General features: G+C 38.0%; 1 protein-coding gene across 1 annotated transcript in view; it reads right to left on the bottom strand.

The window, feature by feature from the left end:
• Window positions 1-23041, bottom strand: part of PUS7 (pseudouridine synthase 7) — a 924586-nt gene that overhangs the window by 419618 nt on the left and 481927 nt on the right. The window contains exon 14 of the mRNA XM_044088529.1: window positions 216-376. Coding sequence (XP_043944464.1) covers window positions 216-376 — 161 coding nt within the window. The remainder of the gene's footprint in view (window positions 1-215; window positions 377-23041) is intronic.

Below are 23041 nucleotides of genomic sequence, written 5' to 3'. Positions count from 1 at the left end.
TTTGTTTGTAGGCCGTCTACTAACCCTTCTTCTGAAACTCCAGCTAAGGCAGCCAAAGGCTTCAGTAGCATAACTTTCAATATGAACAAAGGTTGACTGGATGACTAGACTAAAGGCATTCATAAACTACACAGGGTAACAGCAGGGCAAGACACACATTCTTGTCTTTCATATCAACAAGTCAGTGTGACAACTTGATAAGTTAATGGACTTACAATCCCAAAAGCTGTAACTATATTCTTTACTCCATACTTTGAGAGTCCTCTAAGTAGCTGTCCCTCCACACATCGTTTCCATGGAAGCTTCTTTAGAGCTGCGTCTGGATCCTTTGTTTTTGCCCACTCTTCCCTGCACTGCACCAAACAGGATTTCTCAGCTATAAATACAAGCAAAACATGATTTAAATACTCTGCTTCTTTTTACGATCACGTAGAATCTAAAAGCCTCAGGTATTTAATAAAGGCAGATGACCTTTTCTAGGAATGCAACAAACAGGAATTTCATCAGACAGGTTATAGTATTAGGCTGCAAAAATGTGAACTTGGACAAAAAAAGGCAAAACATCAACTTCATTTAGATGAACTTCTGGGATTCACATGAGAAGGGCACCTCTAATCAAGCCAGTGAGATACTATAGTCAACAAAATGATAAATAGAATATACAACATTAACTGTTGTAAAACAAAGTTTCACCGCTTAAAATGACATGTAAACAGTCTTTATAATAATGACAGCAAGCAATCCTAGCTAATCTGCTATCAATGCAAGGGGGATAGCATTAATTGTATTTTTCAGTAAAACCTCAGGTTCATAGGCACTGTGATAAAACTCATGCACATAACTACTTAAAAGCATTAAAAGGAACAGTACCACTCTGTGTAAGGTAAATGACTAGACAAATTATATCTGGGTAATGACATACAAGCTCCAGCACAAGCCAGGTTATAAACTCAGTTCAGTACACAGGTGTATGACTACTTCTGCGATGGAATTCTATAGAAATGCTTATTTACCTACTCACTTCTGTTGATGAGGTTTGTCCCACTATGCATGGCCTATCTGCAGGTGGAGACACAAGGGGGTATTCAGAATGACTTGGGATAACATGTCCAGTACTCTAACATTAAGTGTCATAGGAGCTTCTGTGTCAACCTGAAGTACTATCAACACATGGGAGCTTTGGACCTTAGTATATTATCTCATCTACAGACCAACACCTGGGGAATGCAGACACCATTGCTGCATTAGTGTCACTTCTGCAAAATCAATTTAACACACCTGGTTTGAGAACAGAACCCATAGAATCCTGATCTTCCAATTATCAAAGGTGAGCATGCTACACATTGAGTTACTGACAATGATTTTTTTAATAGTATCACTGCATTCACAATAATAAAATATATTTTTTTCTGAAACAAAAACTGGCAGTTGATAAAGAAACTGAAAGCACAACACTTATGAATGACATCGGACAGTTCCAAGAACAAGTATATAAAAAAAAAAAATGTTTTTGTATACTTCTCTTCAAATGTGTCACTGCCAGTAAGCCTGTAGCATAGTATATTTTTTTGTTAAACATTTTATATTTTATGTGCATATGTGTGTTTATGGGAGAGGTTGCACTGTATGTCTGACAGCAATGGACTGAAATACATTACACCGAGATGAGCAGTCTAGAAAGTAGCTGCAACTGATGGTAATTTCTGTGTGTTTCTGTGAGTTTTATGCATGTGGGGTTGCACTGCATGTGTCTCTCAGCAATGAGCTGATGTACATTATTGTAGTAATTATTTATGCATTTATTCATTCGGTTGATCACAATCAGGCATCTGAGGTGTATATAATCAATAAAGTGGCTGTGCACACAAGCAAATATCTAAGAATCTGCTATAATGAGATTCTCTGAGGAGAAAGGTGGTTAACTACACATAAGATAAGACCATCTTTTCCATTTACCCAAATAAATGGTAGGTTTCCTAACTTCTTTAAGAATGCACAAGACTTCAGGGTTAAAGGCCTGCCACTCTGGGATCATAGGCATATTCTTCAAGTAGTCAAATTTAGCAGTTTAGACTGGGAAGCATTAACATTCTATCTTGCTGAGTTAACAGCAAGCAACTCCAGGGAGAATCACAAGTTCCTCTTTTTGGAGATGCAGAATCAGAGAGAATCACAAGGTTATACAGGCCACAAGGTGGCCATGAAATGTTAGTTCAGTCCCTTATCACCTTCTGGGGATAACAGCATTTGGATAGAAGGCATAACTCACAGCCTAATGCTCCAGCTGATTGAGAAGATATTCTTAGCCAAAGCTAAGGGTTGCGAAGAGCTCTATCCAAAGGGACCCTCAGATTCCTACTATATGCATGAAGGTCCTTAGATACAAGGTTCATTTATGGGTATTTGCTAAGGATCTTAACCGAAAACCAGCAGCAAAACAGTTTCTTGAGGAAATGTAAACCACTTTAGGAGACAATGTCCCAAGCTTTCATGACTATACTGCATAGTTGATAATAGCAGGTAACCCTTATTTGTTGATGTACCATGTAACCGTGTAGTCGTCCATGACTACAAGTGTGCTCTGTTTTCAGGTGCTCTTGAGGAATACAGATCCATACTAGTATCTCTTTTGCACTAACATGAATGTTACCTGTGCTGGGATCCTACAATCACTTCACTTTGAGGTGCTTGGTATGAGTTCCTCAAGCTAAGTCTGAAGCATCTACTATCACAGCTTGGGAACTTCAGGCAGGAATTAATGGCATCTTTAAGTTCTTTGGTCTGCCCAACAAATAAATTATTCTGTATGGTAAGGATCAAGAAAAGGGACATGTTCAGGGGATACAGGTGATGAGTTCACATATTTCTGAGGAAACACTATAATTTATACATATTGACTACAGCTAGAGGGTGCCAGTTAGATGGCTACTGACACATGCCTTAGGGCCCTGAGAATCTCCCTTACTGTTAGGCTACTCTTCTCGGCACAGTCCAGAAACAGTGTGCTCATCATGGATATCTTCGAGGTAAACTGAATGCACTGCACTTGGATGTGTCCTGAAGAGCTTGTTAGGAAGGTTTTGATCTTGGAGGGTTATTTTGATTTCTGTAAAAGGATAAAGATTCCCATGCTTTTATAACACAATAAAACATCTAGTTTAGATTTTTTGTTTTAATTTTTCTTAAAGCAGGCCCTCTGCCAAACAGCTGTCAATATATGGGAAAATGAGGGCACCTCAAGGAGAGGCAAGCATTTGGGTAATAAGATGGGAGCACTGAAAAGCCCAAACTACAAAGACATAAAAAGAAAGTGGAGGGGCCATCCAAAACATGAAAAATCTCAAGTGCCATTGGAAGAAGGAGATGTGAAGACAGGCATCCTTTGCAACTGCTATTACCATTATGGCCTGGGGCATTAGCAAAGGCAGGAGGCTCAACAGGGTGATGATTTTGAACATTTTGGTCCTTAAAAATTTGTTCAGAGCTGAAAAATCTAGACAGATCTGCCTTTCCTTGAGAACAGGAAGAGTCTTGAGTAAAAGACAGTGCCCACTTCTGCTGGTTGAACCTGCTCTAATACTGCACAAACTAATATACAGCTATGTAAGAAATAACAGTTGATATCCTATTGATCAGTGCTGCAGTATTCCAGTACTGTTGGGTTATTTTGTTGAGGAAGCAATCTAAGCTGACTAACAGACAAGTCTGGGCACCAAGCCATTCAAAGCTTTCATGCTAATAGAGCGAGGAAGGCTGAGCCATGAAAGGACAATGCTAGGAATAACAAAAAAATAAATATCCACACATTGACATAAAAATTATACCAAAAAAAGGGGGGACTGGGGGAGGGACAGCTACTGCAGCAGTGATCATTCAAACAGCTACTGTTATGGCATGTTTACTTACACAACTGTTCTATATTCATCACATTGATCACTGCTACAGCAGCCTTAGCTATAAGGGTAGATTACTTTAGCATACTACTTTTGGGAGGTGGAAGGAGAAGAGTACAGGAGCCTCTGGAGAATGGTCTTAGCAAAGCCTGACCTAGAACTAGAGAAGGAATCAAGCTTATAGTGCTTTGTAAAAGTATGCACAGTGGACCAAGTAGCAACTTCTAGAATCCAACCCTTTCCAAAAAATACAACTGAAACCAAGGCTCTAGTAGAGTGGGTCTTAACCCTACCTGGAATAGTTTTATTATGGTGAGTATAACAAAAGGTATTAGCCTTAAACAACCATTTGGAAATGGTCTGTTTTGACACAGGTTGTCCCTTCTTAACTTCACAAGAAATGAACAACTGATCCGAAGATCTGAAAGATTTAGCAATGTCAAGGTATCACCCAAGTTGTCTTTGGACATGCAATGCACAGAGCAACCTTCCTCCCTCATTTTTAGGATCAGGAAAGAAAATGGGGAGATGGACAGTTTGGCTTAAAGTAAACTAGGATGCCACTTCAGCCATAAAAGGATTAGTTCTCAACGGATCACTGTCCCTGTGGAAAATGAGATAGAGTTGATTCACTGTAAGACCTTGCAACTCAGATATTCTTCTTGCGGAGGACAGAGCAATCAGTAAAACTGTTTTCAATGTTAAGAACCTCAAGTCAGCCAGGTTAACAGTTTCAAATGGAGCAAGTCTTAGCTTTTCTATGATTCCAAGGAGTCATCACCTGTTTACTTGGAAGTCTCTTGTGCAACCCCTCTTTCAAAAAACATATTAACATGAGACTGCATTGAAAGAGGAGGATCCACGGGCAGTAAATGAACCTTGATAGAGGAATAAGAAAGGTCACAGGATAGTAACTCACATAAATACTGTAAAAACAGAAAACAACTATCCCTGGATGATTGCTATTTATGTTGTCCTCACCAACTAGAAAACTTTTTCCATTTACTAATATACAATTTTCTAGTGGCAAGCATTCTTGCCTCCATTAGTACCTGCTGCACATCCTCAGTAAACAGCAGCCTAAAAGGAATTAAGAACCTATCATCCAGGCAGTCAATTGAATTAGACTGATGTTGGGTGTATCAAACACCCCTGATCTAGTGTGAGTAGATCCAGTCTGTAAGGAAGCTTGTTGTAATTGTCCCTGGCCATTTCCAACAGAAGAAAGCCACTGTTGTCTAGGCCAGAAGGGAATCACCACAATGATCTTGGGGGAACTCCTCCTGAATCTTCAGAAGTACTCTGGATATTAGTGGAAAGGGAGGAAAAGCATAAAAGAACATTCCTGCCCAAGGAAAATAAAAGGCATCTGCTTTCCAGGCCTTCTTCTTGTATGGAGTGCTGGAACAGAATCTTGCCAGTTGATTGTTCAAAGAGAAGGCAAAGAGGTCTACACGAAGAACTCATGGATCAAATCTTGAACCCCTGATCTAGTTTCCATTCGGGAGGGTCTGCCCTTGCCCTGCTCTGCCACAAAATTTTGCTCGGACAGACAAAATGTATGATGCCTGTAGAGTGAAAATGTACTGTGAAGCTATACCCCAAGCTAACAAAGCTAGTCTGCAAAGAGGGTAAACCTGTTTCCCCTAGCTTGCTGATGTACCACATGACTGTGGTATTGTCAGTACCTACAAGAGGTGCAGGGAACCAAAGATGATTCAGAGTGTGAGTGCCTTGATCAGGGCAAGCATCTCTGTTATTTATGTGCTTGCATCTGTCTTTGGTGTCCGACACACCCTGCACTTTAAGCCCTTCTGAAATTGCTCTCCAAGCAAAGTCCAAGGTGTCTGCGATGACTGACTGTTTTGGAACAGGGAGGGAGAAGGGAAGACCTTGATTTAAGGATATCTGTTATCCCCACTAAATGACTTCTCTTCTGACAAACCCCAGCACTAAGGCTTGAAAAAACAAAGGGTGTTGATACAGAGATAAAACAGACTTCAGATACCACTGTATGTTTCTCTTGTGCGCCCATGCATCCATCCTTCAGATGAGACATTAAACCAAGGCCCCATCTGCTTGAGCTGGTGGTAGCTCACGTGGATGCAAAAGATCCCTTGGCACCTATTGAAAAAATAGTAGAGGTTCTTTATTAAACACTATCATATTTACAATATTTACAGTTATTTATATCTTTTACACTTGTATTCTACCATCTATTTAAAATGTTCAATACATTCCAGTCTACTTACATTCTTTATTTCCCCCTCCCTCCTTTTCACAACCAAAATTGTATTTTCTTCAATATCCATTTTCCATTAAATTTTCTCATTTGCTCTTTCATTCCATATAGTCCATATTATATAAAACATCTTTTTCTCTTTTATTACCATAATACCCATATTCTAACATCCATGTTTCTATCTTTCATTCCTTTAATACGTTTTACCATCTTAGTTTTACATAATCTTTTCAAAATTCCTTTACCCTTTTACATCTTCAAAAAAAATATTCTGCAGTTTCAACTTCACTACAACAATTACATATTTTTTCTTCTGTTTTTTTTTTTTTTTTTTTTTTTAATGGCATATTAGCTTTCAATGGCAAAGTCTTTGTTGCTAATCTTCACAAAAAAAAAATCTCTACACCACTCTATTCTCGCTTTTATGGCTTTTCTTTTTTCATTCTCTAGTTGTGTCCATGGATACACACAATAATTATTCATTATATTTAAATACCATTCTTACCATTCTTTCCTGTTCTTTTCTATATTGTCTGCAATTCATTTCTATAACAAAATTTTGTCGACACTCTTATTTCCTCATTCAAATATCCCTTCCATCTTTTCAATGTACTCACTTATCATATTTCCTTATATTTTTCTTTCATTACTGCACTTAGCAAAGATTTATTATCTTCATTTACCCATGTCAACACTTTATATAATAAATTTAAGATGCTGCATGGACAACAGGATTAACCAAACCTAATCCTCCTTCCTTAACACTCTTTTCACAGGGTTTAATCTGGATCCCCGTATAAATGGAAACGCAACCGGCATTAATCCTTTTTCATATTTTGCAGGCACCATAGACATGCTAGCTAAATGCACATTTTTCCCAATAAGACAGAATTAAGTATATTTTCTTCCTATACACCAACTATATGTCTTGCAAAACATATATTCCTTACTTTATGTATTACATTATCCCACTGTCGCATTCTATATAGGTCAATACAAAATTTTATACCATATATTAAACTGAATACTTTCTATTTTACCTATTGTTCCTAAACATTTGCTTTTACCCATACTTATACTCATATCACTAAGCCTTTAAATATTAAGTTGCTCAATAACCTCCTTCATCCATTTTTTGTCATTAAAACAATATCTTCTGCATAAGAAAACATTACTGGTACTTGAATTCCTTCTCTAATCCTGCATCCTGCTGTTCTTAAAGAATATATTTATCTTGCTAACAACTGGATTCAATATTTTTATTATTTTTTCGCTTATAATCTTCCAGTATATCCCATAATATTTCATGTTATATCTTATCAAATGCTTTACTCACATCACCTGCCATAATTTTAACTTATGGACTTCTGTTTTCTTAAATCTACAATTTCTCGCATCACCAAAAGTTCTCGATTTTCATTCCACTTTTTTCCAAATATTGTTTCTTCAGGTATTTTATTAATTTTTATTTTCTAATGTCTTCTCTGTTATTTTCATAGACATCTTATAGTCTGTATTACTTAACACTATCGGTCTCCAGTTTCTTATATTTTCCATACTTCTTTTTCTTCCACATCTTTCAACAACCATTCATTTAATACTTCCACAAAATACTACTTCTGCCACTCTCTTACATATCTTTATGCATATAATATTCAATCACATACAATTTGGTGGCTGATTCCACATTTACTGTCTTTAACACATTATTCATTTCTTCCACAGTTATTTTTCTCTAACCCTTCAATATCTTCTTCAGTTAATTTTTAACTTTCCACTTTTGTTTTCCTTCTGTCTTATTCTTGTTAAATGCCCTTTCTATATATTCTTTTATTACAGCCATTAATTCTTGTTGAGTTTTGACATTTTCTCCTTTCTCATTTATTTATCTTACTATTTTTTCTATTTTTACTATTTTATTCAAATATGGTGCAATCTCTCACCCCCCCCCTTGTAAAAATACCTTTGGTTAAACAACTTTTTGTTTTAATTTTCTCAATTCATTTCATATATCTTCTTCTCTCTCTCAAAAACTTTTTCTTGTTTCTTACTGCTTCTTTAAATACTTCATAATATACTTTCTTCCAGTTTTGTTTTTCTTGTTTTCTTTTTAAACCTTCCCATTCCACAAAACATTTCTTATATTTTCTTTAAAACTTATCCACCAACACATCTAATTTGTACAAAACACTCTCATAACTACATGGTCTTTCCATAATAGTTTAACCCTTTGTCTACCTTTTTCATCTAAACGTTTTTAATTTTTTAAATACCTTTACATATCTTTATACTTGCCTCCTTTTCTTGAATCTCTATCCAGACTGCATAATGATTTGAAAATCCTGTCTCTTTTATTCCTTCTTGTATAATTTTCAAATTTTCTGAAATTATAAAATAATTTCCCTCTGTTCTTAAGTTACTCATTTTATAGGTCCTCTGCTTATCCCATATATATATATAATTTTACACTTTTCAATATCTGTGTTATCTTAACATCAGCTCCCTCTTTTCTTCTTTGGTCACAGTTAATGTTCCCCATTAATATTATCCCCATGTTCACTCTAACAATCTAGATTTTTTTTAACTTAACCTCTCTTTTTTTGCAACATATGCATAAACTACAATAATACTATAAACCTTTTTCCACCTCACATCTACCACTGTTACTCTACCCAACATTACTGAGGCGTAATCTTTAAAATTCCTATTGACTTTCAACATAAGATACCTATACCCGAGAAGGTTTATTTTCCCATATTCCAAATCTCACCTTCCCATAATTTTTCCTGCTTGTACTCTGCCCCAGTCTGTTAAAATTCATGTATTGTCCAGCATAATAATATCCATGCCAAGTGTTATACGCCCTTGCAATACACCTAGTGTTCTTTTGGCATTCTTTATACTATCCACATTTATAGTTAAAATCCTCAGTTTCTTTATTTTGTTGTTTATTTCATTTCTCTTCAATCGTTTACCTTTTTATAAATTTTCTCTCATATCTAAGCTCTTACATTTGCATTTTCTATCTTCTACCCTTTTCTCAATAGAATTCTTCTTTCCCTTAATCACTGTCCAATTAATATCTTCATCTCTCAATTCTACCATTCCTCTCTCCCCTTCTTTTCTGTCCTTTTATGTTTTACTTTTCATCTTCTCCTATTTCACTCTTCTCTATCATTATTTGTTCTTCTTGCTCCTTTTCTTGATCTACTTCTATATTTTCTTATGCTCTCTCCTGTTTTTCTCATACTTTTCACACACTTCCTCTTTATCTGTTGTATTTTCTACAATCCATCCATAAATGCCCCATTTGTTCACATTTTATACATTTCACATTTTTTAGCTTCATGCCCCACTTTACCACAAACACTTCCATTTATCACAACTGCTAATTAAATGATCATTCTTGCCAGAAAACAAGTCTTCAGTTGTCCCCAATATTTCAAAGTACCTCTATTTCCTTCTACATTTATCATACTTGGAATATGTATTATTTTATAATTTTCCATTTTCAGTAAAACACCACATTCTTAACCTCAGTCCTTAAACCCCTGTTATAATTTTTTGTAATGTCCATAACATCTTTACATACACTCTTTAAATAGTCTTTTAATACTTCGATTTCAGTTCAGAACTGCACATAAATTCTCATTTTTGTATCTCTATTGAATGCTTGTATAACATACAAGTTCCATGGACTGCAGTTTTTCTTTAATTTAATATGTTCTACAAACATCTCCATACAATGACCTGATTCAAAAAGAATGTGTCTATTAATATAAATAAATGCTCAAACCTCCTTAGGTGATACACTCTAGGGTGATATGATATTATCCCAAATGTCATGCATATCGAGCTCTCTTTCTTAATGTTTATTCATACTAAAATTTTCTTCCTTCCCAAATCTTTTTTTTTCTTCTTCTTCTTCTTTCCTCTCTCCTTCATTCTCAGTCTGTGCATATCAATTCTTTGCCTCTCTTCTAATTTACTCTACCTCTTCTTTGTGTATGTATGCTATCCTCAACATCCCCCTACAACACAGCTGTATCACTCTCTGGTTCACTTTCATTTCATTAAATCATTCAAATACACATCCCGCAACTGTCCTGATTGAAGGCCTGTAATAATGCATCCCATCTGCAACTCATTCTCTCCTTCAAATAATCTTTCCTGGAATGAGATCTCTGAATCTTGTAAAGGCTCAACCACCTTTACAGTGCTCTCCTGCTTCACATTTCCCTTCTCAAATGGCTTATTTGCTCCTTTGCATACATCTTTTCCTACTACCACTTCTTTTTGCAAAGGATCGACTTCCTTCACGTTTGAACTGAATTCAACCATCTGTCACTTGACTTTTCAGACATCTCTTCTGTATTGACACTCACCATACTCCTTCCTGTTTCTCTGAGCTGCCTCCGTGCCCAGACTGGAAGCAAAAAGTCCAACAGCAAACAGCATCCCCACTCACAAAAGAGTAGGGGTCCTTTATTTATATAATACTTATGCACATTACATATATATGATTCATCTTATTTACAGCATATACATTATTTACAATAATTTACAGTTTTTATAAATATTTTCCTGAAACATCATATCTTCCTTTGACTACCCAAACTTACTCATTTGAATCATTGGTCCCCCTGCTCTACTTTCCATAACCAAAATCTTTTTTTTTTTTTTAACATCTTTGCCAAGTCCCACTTTTCATTAAACATGTGTTCCTTCACTATTTGGTTTCCTATCAGCTAAATTATGCAAAACATTTTTTATAGATTCTATTAACAGGACTTTTGTCCTCTCCCCATAATATCCATATTCAGTCATATCCATCTTAATATTAGTTAGATCTGTATAATTTTCTAAGTATTTCAACTAGATTACCTTTTTCCATAATATCTTAACTCTTTTACAACCTAAGAAAAGCTGTTCACTGGTATCAAATTGATTACAATACATGCAACTTCTATTGCGTTTAATTCTGTAAGGCACATCTGCTTTTACTGGTAATTTCTGTATCATTAATCTCCATAAAAAATCCTGACATTCCCACATACTTTTATATCTTTCCATTCTTGCCTTAACTGCAATCCTTCTTCTTTGCATATTTCTTTCTAAAGACATGCATAAAATATGTATCCCTAATATTATGATAGCATAACTTTCTCTCATCTTTGATTTCATTAACCTTTAGTTTACAAAGCAAAATTTTGTTTTGATAATTATTCATTTCATCATTGTCACAATCTCCTTCTCTTAAATTCAACCATTCAGTTCTATAGTTAGTTTTTAAAATTCTCAGCAAGAATTGTCATCCTTCATAGAAAGTTACTACGCTACTGGTCCTGAGGCTCTTACAAGCTTACCCAAGAATTTAGCCCATGTTACAATAAATCAGCACCTGATGCCCCTGTCCAGCAGGGACATAGGTGGAATCCCAGGGGTATATTTTCTGATCCCCATCCAGTTATCCAGGTTGCGCTTAAACGGGCTAATGAGGAGAGTCTCTGGGACACAAATCTGTCCCGCCAACAAGTCCTATTAATGTTACAGACCAGGTTGATGTCGCACGTGCGGGTTACTCAAGTGGAGCTTGATATTCAGTACTCCCATCAAGGCGGGGTTTGAGATTGCTTTGTATGCCAGACAGATGACACCGCTGAGGAGTCTGTAGGAGGCCGAGTAGAGGTACAGGGCCTTTAGCCTATCTGTGTAGGGTAGATGTTTGAGGCCCTGGATTCTCCTGGTGAGGAACCTCTATGGTCTCTCCAGCTGCTGCATGTGCTTTGTAAGGTACATACCGAAAGGGGCACTGTACTCAATAATGGGTCTTATAAGGGAAGAATACAGGGATGTTATGACCACCTTGTCCCTGGATGAAATATCCTTACTAATGAGGTGAGCCATGTAGAAAGCTTTCTGTACCATGAAGCTAATATGGTGATCAAAAGTCAGTTTGCTATCAACCTGGGTGCCCAAGTCTCTCACAATTGACTGCGTGCTTAGGACCTTGTTATTAATGTGATAATCAGTGGGAACGTCACTCTCCCTAAATGGGATGATGATGGATTTTTTGGCATTCAGTTTGAGGCCATGTTTCTGGCACCAGTCATTTGTTTGGGTGAGGCCATCTTGGAGGATTGTCCACATCACTAGGGGAATTGATAACAGCACCCAGCTTGCAGTCACCTGGAAACTTGGTCAGCCATACCCCACTGGGTTTAGCCAGCACTTCACAAAAGTACATACCAAATAATAAGACCTATCCCTGTGGTATACCCCTCGTTACGGGTCGACTGCTTGAGGTGGCTTCCCCTATTTTGACTAGGTGGGTTCTATCAGTGAGCTAGTTTGCTACCAATCTGGTAACATACGGACTGATGCCTAGTTAAGAGAGTTGATCTATTATACCTGTGTGGGGAATAGTATCGAGTCTTCCCCTCATCCATGGCTTTGGTGACTGTCTCAAAGATGTCGACCGAATTTAACAGATATGACCTCCCCTTGACTAAACCAAATTGTGTGGGATTGAGTGTTTGGAGGTTGCCAATGTCCTTATTAATGAGGTCCATGATAATCCACTCCATGGCCTTGCAAATCAGGCTAGTTAGGTTGATGGGTCTATAATTTCCTGAATCGGTGGAAGCAAAGGGATGGCAGTGGCTGCCCTCCACTAGGCTGGGACAAAGCCGGTACTCAGCCTTTGGTTGAATAGGATGCCTAATGGTGCTGCAAGTTCCTGCCTGAGTTCATGTAGGATGCAGCCTGGGATGTTATCAGGTACCATGGGGGCTGTATTTTTTGCCTTTGAGAGGGCAGTGATGATTTGCTTCTTAGAGATAAGGGGACAGGGGACAGTGCTGGGGATGTCCTGATTTACTGATGGGGAGACAGAGGGGTGAAGTTTTCAATGAACCTGTCAGCAGGTTGGCTATATTTACGTTGCTTGTATATGTGGTGTCTTTGCCATCAGTTCTGAGCAGATTTGGGTACTTCCCTTGAGACTGCGGACATAAATGAAGTAAGCCTTGTGATTGTCTTTAGTAGATGTGGCCAGTTTGGACTCGAAGTTTAATACTTTATACAAATGTAAAGAAGGTGTATATCCCCAAATAAATGTGAAAGTAATATAGAATACATTTTCAAGTGTCAATGGGATACTAAACACACTTGCTAAACATGAAATCCTAGCAAGTAAAATAAAATCAAACTTTTTTTCTAAAAGATATCCTAAGTCTTCCAAAACATACATGTATTTTTCATAACCTTTAATTTTTCTTCCCATATAGCTTTCGTATTTTCTCCTTTTACAAAACTTAGTCAAGTATATTTACACCTATCATATTAAAGATCTCCTAACATACCTTCATAACCTAAACTTTTTTCTTTATTTATAGAAAAGCCTATGGCTTTTGTATAAAATCCTCTAAATAATTTAGCACATTAATCATTCCTTTCTGATTTTTTTGAACAAAAATATCCGCAGGGATATTTACACCTTCCTTAGTTATATATTCCATGTCCATCATCTCTCTATTAACGAGTGTTGAAACCACATTCATTACCAACACAAAAATAATGCTGCTCAGTAGGCCCTTTTCAAGCACCATTTCCTCACTAAACCAACCATTTATCAGTACCTTAACTATATTTAACTTACAAACAGTAGCACAAATACTTATCTCATCACATATTATAAATATCAAATATTTTTCATAAGGCTCTACGCTGAACTGAATCAAAAGCTTTATTTAAATCACCCACCATTAACTTTGCTTGAGCCCTCTTCTATAAAATGTCATCCACTAATTCCCTAATTACTAACAAATTCAGAACTTTTTACCTTTAATACCACAAATAATTTATAACCTTACCTAATTTACCTTCCATTCTTTTTTGTAAACTTTTCATGAAAATCTTACCTGTATTATTAATTATAGATCAGCATTAAGTATTTCACATTTATCACCTTTATAAATTTAATTATGCCACTACATGCACTTTTACATTGGAATCCCTTTCTTAGTCATTCATTTAACACTTTTTAAAATGTTTTTGAGTTAATGTCATATTCTTACTCCATTCTATCTGGACCTGCCGCAGATTCCAAATTTACCTTCCATAAAATACTTTCCAATTCTTTCATTTTAATCCTTTTTTTTCCAAATCTTTAATTATCTCTGTCTGAAAAAAAAAAACATTTACCTTTCATTCCTTAGTACATTGCGTTGTCAGTCCTCAAACTATTGAAATAGTAGAAAGGCATGTCACAGAAAATATGATCTTGTGTGCTATGCAATATACCCGACATGTCATTCATCCCATGATACTCTCATTTTCTCTAATACCTTGACTCAAATATGGTACAATTTCCTCCTTTTTTCCTTGTAAAAAATATATTTGCTTATATACCACGTCCTTTATTTCTTTCTTACTTAAATCATATCATTCCTGTTCTTTCATAAAATAACTTTTGTTTTTTTCTAAACAAATATATCGTTAATTTTTCATACTGTATTTTTTCTTCCTTCTTTTAATATTTCCCAACTTATTTAATACTTTTTAAATTGTTTAAAATACAGCCACCATTCTGACCAATCTTTATAAAAAGACCTCATTTCTATATGATCCTACCACAAATTCAATATGTCTTCCCTTCATCATCCCATTTAACTTCATTAATCCTTTTTATTCCCTTTCTTATTTTTATGTAATCAGAATTACTTCCCAACTTAATCCAGATTGCCCTGTAATCCGAAAAACCTGTCCCCAAAACCCTTTCTCTTATAATTTGCAATCTTGAAGAAATGAAAAAATAGTCCATTTTCATTTTGTGTTCACCTCTACTATAGGTCCAAGTAGTCATATTCCAACTACGGAAATTTTGATATCTTATAAAATCTAACATATTCTTTAACATCACATGCTTTTTTTTTTTTTTTTTTTTTGCTGCTTATATTACAATCTCCTGCAACAGCTGCATCCAGGTTTACTCTTACATACTGAATTATATCTTTGAACATCTCTTCCCTCTCTTTTATCACATCCCATAAATCGCTACAATTCTAAATACCTGATCTTTCCATCTTACATCAAGAACTGTAAGTGTACTTCGACCTACAATAGCAAAGGCAATATCCAAAATTGTTATGGTCTCCTTATATAACTATTCTCAAACAAGTCTCTCTCCCTAAATTACATTTTTTCTCTACCATGTTTCTGTTTTCTCTCTTCTTTTACTAAAACCTAATATCTAATATATCACTTTCTTATTTTTATACCACTCAAGAATGTCTATTTTTCTTACAAGACTTTTAAACTAGTAACATTTAATGCAAGTACATTACTCAAAATGTTTATTTTAATACTACTCAATCTTTCCCTTTCTTTATTATATCCTCCTACAGTTTTCCTTTTTCTTTCTCAAACACTCTTACCAATAGATTTTTTTGCTTAAGTTCCATTTTACATCTCCATTATCACTCAGTTCAGACTCAACTCCCTTATTAAAACTTTAATTACTAATCTTTTGTGATTTTCTTATGCTCTAAATTATTTCTTCACATGCTACTTGTACATTCCTTACTTTTTTCTGTCTATAGACTCCATTTGTTGATTCTGTTCTATTGTGTCTACCATCTTGTTCTACTTGTTACTTCAAATTTACATTCCATCCCCAAATGACCAGCTATTTTTTTTTATGTTTGTAACACTTTACTTCACAGTTTATGTCATGTCCTGTCTCCACAAGCAAAACATGTTCTTTTTTACAATTATTAATCAAACAATCAGTTTTCCCACACAAAAAAAACATCTTTGGCTGGCACCGATATTCTACCATACCTCTGTCCCATTCCACATTTATAACACTTTGAATGTGTACAATATTACCATTTTCAATTTTCAAAATATTGCAATCCCAAGCACCCGTCCATAAACCTCTTATCATAGACTTATATCTATCACATCTTTACATAGACTTAATAAATGTTTTTTAAAGTCTCTTTTCATCCTCAGTCTTGAATTAAACGTTAATTCTTTTTTTAGTCTCTGTGAAACGCTTTAAATACAAGAGAGTTCCAAGGAACAGTACATCCTTTTCTCATACTCTCCAAAAAGTTCTCCATTACTTGACCAGTATAAAAAGTACAGTCACAAAATGGATCTTTATGTATATGAATATACGGTTACATGTTAAAAGATTGATGTTTGAAACATCGAACTGCATATGGTCGAGACCATATGGTCGATGTTTCAAAACATAGATCTTTTAACATGTCTAAAAGTAAAATAAATAAATTAGTTAGAAGACTGTAATGCAGGGGGGCAAGCCCCCCCTGCACCCCCCTACTTAAATATACCAACTCCGAGATCTCGCTACACTGAGAATACAGCATGGAATGGGAAGTTTTCCTATTCCCTGCTGTAGCTCGATCTGGGAGTTGGTATATTTAAGTGGGGTGGGGGGTGCAGGGGGGCTTGCCCCCTGTAGTACAGTCTAATTTCTTCCTTTTACTTTTAGACATGTTAAAAGATCGATGTTTTGAAACATTGACCATATGGTCTCGACTATATGCACTTCGATGTTTCAAACGTTCGATCTTTTAATATGTAACCGAATATACCATGTAACCTTATCTCATATGGTCTTACTCCTAAAGGTATTATTAATTCATCCCATACCTTGCATCTATCCAATTCATTTTTTTTTTTTTTTGGATTAATACCTTAAAAGGCCCCGACCCCCAAATTTGCAGCTTTCCTTCTCCCTGATTCTCCCCTCCAACCTTTACTATCTTGGTGTACAACTTTCTTTTGTCAACCTGTTGAATATCCTCTCTCTGTATCTTCTCCATTAGATCTCCCCATGAAACATCGCTACCACTTTGCTCACTAGCATTCACTAATTCCATAAGCAAATCATCCTTCAACCATCCTGACTCGAGGGTTGTAACACCACATTCCTGTGTTGAGACTTCATCTCTGAAGAGATGTTGCTGGAATAAGTCCTCAGAATCTGAGACTGCTGCATATGCACAAGTCAAGCTCCACTCGAATAACCCGCATGAGCAGCCTCAACCTGGTCTATGACATCAATAGTACTTGTTGGCGGGAATGATTTGCATCCCAGAGACTCCATCTGTGGAACAGACTCCCTCTCCACGTCAAGCACGGTACATCTTTACCCCTTTTTATGCGCAACCTGGATAACTGGATGGGAAATGGAAAATACATCCCTGGGATTCCACCAGTGTCCCTGCTGGACAGGGGCATCGGGTGCTGACTTGTCTAAACATGGGCTAAACTCTTGGCTAGACTTATAAGGGTCTCAGGGCCAATAGCCTAGTATCCTCCTATGACTCCTTCCCTGCATTCAACAATTCTCCATCTATTACATTTGGTCTGAGAAAGCTCACAAGCTTTCTCATCTTCTTTACATTTACACTCATTTTCCCCACAAAGGCTCACCTGCCTTCGCCTTGCCACTTTCTTCATCTGCTCCTGAGCAATCTTCTTTTATGCCAAAAACCTCTTCGTTTGGCCACTACTTTCATGGCTGTATTGCTATGCTCCGAACATGCCATCGCTGCTTACTTCTCCTCCCAGTTTCTCCGAGCCACCTCCGCACTTGGAATGGATATTGGAACCAACGCTAACAAAACAGATCCCCAAATAGAAAAGAGTAACAGAATTTCATCATTGCCCTTGCCAAATTTCCCCTAGTACAATAAATACAATCTTGGGTCTCCTTGAAGAAAGGCAATTAGCCCAGTGGGACTAACCCAGTCAACAAAGCATGCATGCATAAATAAATAAATAAATGTGGAGTCTTTCCAGGGTTATCATATGAATCACAGAGTGGGAAACCTCAGAAATAGATCTATATGTATATCTATTTTTACTACAGAAGAAAAGCTCTTTGAGCAGAGATGTCTAGTTGACATCCCAGAAACACAATCTTGTGTGAATGAGTTTAAAGGACTTTTGAATGTTTTCTTTGAATCCCAGCTTGCATAAGAGATCTTTCACTCGAGAGAGAGAGAGAGACTCCTAACACTTTGAAAAAGACTACAAAGATAAGCAAATGAGCTATAAGTGGAGCTAGACACTTTGTGAACATTTTTGGTGCAGTGGATAAGTCCAAAGGGTAAGGCTGATTAGGTGACTCAGAGACGCAAACAAAAAAAAATTAAGAAACATATGAAGCCTGGGATGAATAGGGATGTTATGACAATCTTCTTTTATGCCCAGTGTTACCAGGAAACTTGCAAAAGGAAGAAGAGGTTGTGAAGTGACATAATTTTGAATTTGGACACTATCATGTACAAGTTAATGAAAGAAAGATTGAGAATTGGTTTCCAAGCATTTTCTTTCTTTGGCACTAAGTACAGTTGTGTACCTACCATAAATGTAGATGTTCGAGTGTATTCACTGCTGCAGTCACTACACTTGGGTTATCCTGCTGGCAGGCTACTCGCCTGAATTCCAAAGTCTAGGTCCAGTGTCGGCTGCTGTCGCCTCTTCCCTGATGTCAGTGCGGCAGGGGTATAAAAGATGCAGCCGCCATTTTCTTCAGTTTTTCTTGCCCCAGATGTCAGGTGCCCCCAAATTGGTAGGCTGAAAATTATTCCAATAAGTATGCATGCACAAAAATAAACATTTCCTTCATCTACAAGCAAATACACCACATAGGTTGTATAGGATAGAGAAGTACAGATAAGTCCCAGCAAAGAAAAGGGGGATGGTGGGTGGGTAACTTGGACTGCAACAGTGAATACACTTGAACATCTACATTTATGGCAGGTACACAACTGTACTATGTTCATCCTGTTTCACTGTTGCAGTCATTACACTCGGGTTGAATCCCAAAGCTGAGGTTGAGTGGCTGGTTCTAAAAAGGATTAGGAGAGGCTATAAGGCCCTGCAGAACTGCAGTGGCAAAGCCTGCTCTGGATTTAGAGTAGAGAGGTAAGTGGTAGTGTTTGGTAAAAGTGTGCACTGAACTCCAAGTTGCAGCCTCTAAAATGTCTTTGGTTGGTACTCCTCTGAAGAAGGCTGCTGAAGTGGCTGCTACTCTGGTTGAGTGAAGCATAATGCCCTTAGGCACTGATTTGCCATGTTGTGAACAGCAGAAATGAATGCAGTGGCCTTTCCATTTTGAAATAGTCTGCTTTGAGATAGCCTTTCATTGTGATCCTGCAGCATATGCTACTAAGAGTTGCTCAGTCTTTCTGAAAGCTTTAGTTCTGTCCAAGTAGAAGCGTAGCTGTCTGTGTATGTCCAAAGAATGCAGGAGTCTCTCACCTTTATTCTGTGGGTTTGGATAAAAGGCAGGCAAATGAATGGTTTGGTTAAGGGCCACACTGGACATTACCTTAGGCATAAATGTCGGGTTCATCCTCAGAGAAACCCTGTCTGGATGGAAAATGATAAAAAGTTCCACAGCCATGAGTGCCTGTAACTCTGAGACTCATCTTGCAGAGGCTATTGCTAGGAGCAGAGCTGTTTTCCAAGATAAGAACTTTATTTCAGCTGTATTGGCTGGCTCAAAAGGCGGCAGTGTGAGTTTTTCCAAGACATAATTGAGGTCCCATGCAGGTATTGGTGCTCTCCTTGGAGGTCTTATGCTTTTGGCCTCTCTGAGGTACTGTCTTAGCAACAGATGTGAAAAAACTGGTGGTTCCGTATTGTAATGAGCCGAAATGGCAGAGGCATGGATTTTAATTGATGAAAAGGATAGGCCTTTGTCTAGCATCTCATTTAGGTATTGTAAAATCTGAGGAATATTTGGTACAAACGTGTCAATTCCTTGTGCCTGGTTCCAAGCACAGAATCTTTTCCATTTTTCTGCATAAGATATTCTGGTACTGGGTCTCCTGGCCTCCAAAATAACATCCATTACTGCTTTAGGGAGAGGTGATTTCTGAATGGCTACATTATCCACCATGCTGCCAGATTTAGGGTTCTGAGTTGGCTGTGCAGGATCTGATTATTTCGTTGGGTCAGTAAGTGAGGAATTAGAGGCAATGTCCAGGCTGGGCCTTGAGACAAGCTCTTTAGGAATGGGTACCAGTGCTGGCGGGGCCAATCTGGAGCAATCAGAATCATTTTTGACTCCTCTTGTCTGACCTTTAGGAGTACCTTGGGGAGGAGAGGCAGAGGAGGAAAGGCATATACTGTTAGGGTTTTCCAGTTGAATGATAGAGCATCCACTTTCCATGCATGCTTGTGATACGTCCTTGTGCAGAATCTCTGTAGTTGGCAGTTGTGAGGGGAGGCAAACAGATCTATGTCTGGGCATTCCCATTTCTTTATTATCATGCTGAAGACTTGTGGATCCAGTTTCCACTCGTGGAGATCCGTGAGGTTTCTGCTTAGTTCGTCTGCCAGAGTATTTTTCTTTCCTGGCAGGAATTGTGTTTGCAGGTGTACTTGATAAGTTAATGCTGTGTCCCACAAAGTCATGGCTTGTCTGCAGAGGGGGTAGGAATGAGTGCCTCCCTGTTTGTTTATGTACTACATGACTGTAGTATTGCCCGTCCTTATCAATAGTTGTCCTGGATGGAGTAGATCCTTGAAAGCTGTCAGGGCATTCTGAACAGCTAGCATCTCTTTTTGATTGATATAAAGATGCCTTTGGCTTGTAGGCCATGTGCCCTGAATAAATTTTCCTGCCATGTGGGCCCCCAGGCATAATCTGAGGCATCTGTTGTTACTGACTGCCTGACTGTGGGTAGGGTGAATGGCTGTCACTTGTTGTGGTGACAGGCCTGTGCCCACCATCGAAACTCCTGTTCCAGGCAAGGAATGAGGGTAATTAATGTTTCCAGGCTGTGACAATGTTGAGTCCAAACACTTTTTAGACACCATTGGAGTTTCCTCATATGCAGTCTGGCATATGGAATTAGGAGGGGGTAGGAATGAGTGCCTCCCTGTTTGTTTTATGTACTACATGACTGTAGTATTGTCCGTCCTTATCAATAGTTGTCCTGGATGGAGTAGATCCTTGAAAGCTGTCAGGGCATTCTGAACAGCTAGCATCTCTTTTTGATTGATATGAAGATACCTTTGGCTTGTAGGCCATGTGCCCTGAATAAATTTTCCTGCCATGTGGGCCCCCCAGGCATAATCTGAGGCATCTGTTATTATTGACTGCCTGGCTGTGGGTAGGGTGAATGGCTGTCCCTTGTTGTGGTGACAGGCCTGTGCCCACCATCGAAACTCCTGTTCCAGGCAAGGAATGAGGGTAATTAATGTTTCCAGGCTGTGACAATGTTGAGTCCAAACACTTTTTAGACACCATTGGAGTTCATATGCAGTCTGGCATATGGAATTAGCAGAATGCAGGATGCCATGAAGCCCAAGGCCTGCAGAATTTTTCTTGCAGATAACTGGGTCTTTGTTGCCAACATTTTGAAGTAAGAAGTCAGTTGCCTTTGTCTGGCGTAAGATATGCCATCTGGGCAGCTGTATTTAAGCTTGCACCCAGGGATATTATCTCTTGAGAGGGTACTAGTTTTGATTTCGTTTCGTTTACTGTGTACCCTAGGCAAATTAGTAATCTTTTTACAAACGCCAGATGCTTCAGTAGAATGTGCTTGTTCTCTGCCTGAATAAGGCAATCGTCCAAGTAAGGATATATTTGAATTCCTCGCAAAATGCAATTACTGGTGCCAGGCATTTTGTGAAGACCCTGGGCGCAGTAGATAAGCCAAAGGGCAGCGCAGAGAATTGGTAGTGCATTGAGTCAGCTATGAATCTGAGGTATCTTCTGCAAGACTGCCTGATTGGAATATGCAGGTATGCCTCTTTTAGGTCCAAAGTTACAAGCCAAGCCTTCATGCCCAGCATGGGCAGAAGCTGCTGCAGAGTCAACATTTTGAATTTTGGAACGTCCAGAAATGTATTTAGAATAGACAGGTCCAGTATTGGCCTCCAGGCTTTGTCTTTTCTGGGTACCAAGAGAAGTCTTGAGTAAAATCCTTGTCCCTGCTCTTGCTGTGGTACTTGCTGAATGGCCCTCATGTCCATGAGGGATAAAACTTGTTTTTGTGCCTCTGCCCATTGATTGTGTGGCAGGTCTGGCATACCTTTTGCCCTTGGCAGGGTGTGAAAGTGGAACCTGTAGCCCTGGGACACTATATTCAAGACCTATTTGTCCTGGGTGATCATGTGCCAATTTTGAGAAAAAAGTGCTAGTTTTCCCCCTAAGGGGGCTGCCAAAAGATGAGTGCTTGGTACTGGCAGAGGAAAGTCATTGGGACTGTTTCCTGTATGGCTGTGATTTGTCTTCTACGCTTTTGGAGGTAGAAGTGCCCCACTGTTTAGGCCTGTATGAGCTCAGGGGCTGGGATCTGCCTCTGGGTCGTCTGTATCTGCCTCTTTCTGGCCTGTCTTGACACTGGAAAGGACCAATTCTTTGTAGGCCAGTTCCTGCTAAATCTGGGTGGCTGTACCTGTAAGAAATCCTTTACTGTTTGCATAGATTTCGCTTTGTCCTCCATTTTCTTCAACACCTCCTCTGCTTTAAAACCAAATAAGGTATCATGCTGTAATGAAGCATCTAATAATTTTGCTTTAAACAGGATCAGGCAGATTCTGTTCCTTTAAGCAAGCATGCCTCCTAATGACAGAACCTGTAACTGCAGCCCTGCAAGAGGCCTCCAGAGAATCAAAACCACATTGCAATGAATGCTTTCCCACTTGTTCAGTTGCATGCAATAATTCCTGTATTTCCTTATTTTCTGCACAATCAGAATTTGACATTTTCTGTTTTAGCAGTGACATTAAGTATTGCTGATATTTAAGCATATGAAATTGACAATTTAAAGCCCTCACAGCCAAAGTAGCAGAAGTGTAAACCTTTTTCCCCATCTGTCTAGTGCCCTTAAATCTCTATCAGAGG

This window comes from Protopterus annectens, chromosome 11.part0 (assembly GCF_019279795.1).
Source record: "Protopterus annectens isolate FY-2018-M chromosome 11.part0, PAN1.0, whole genome shotgun sequence".
Taxonomy (NCBI): Eukaryota; Metazoa; Chordata; order Ceratodontiformes; family Protopteridae; genus Protopterus; species Protopterus annectens.
This window is presented reverse-complemented; position numbering and strand designations above follow the sequence as displayed.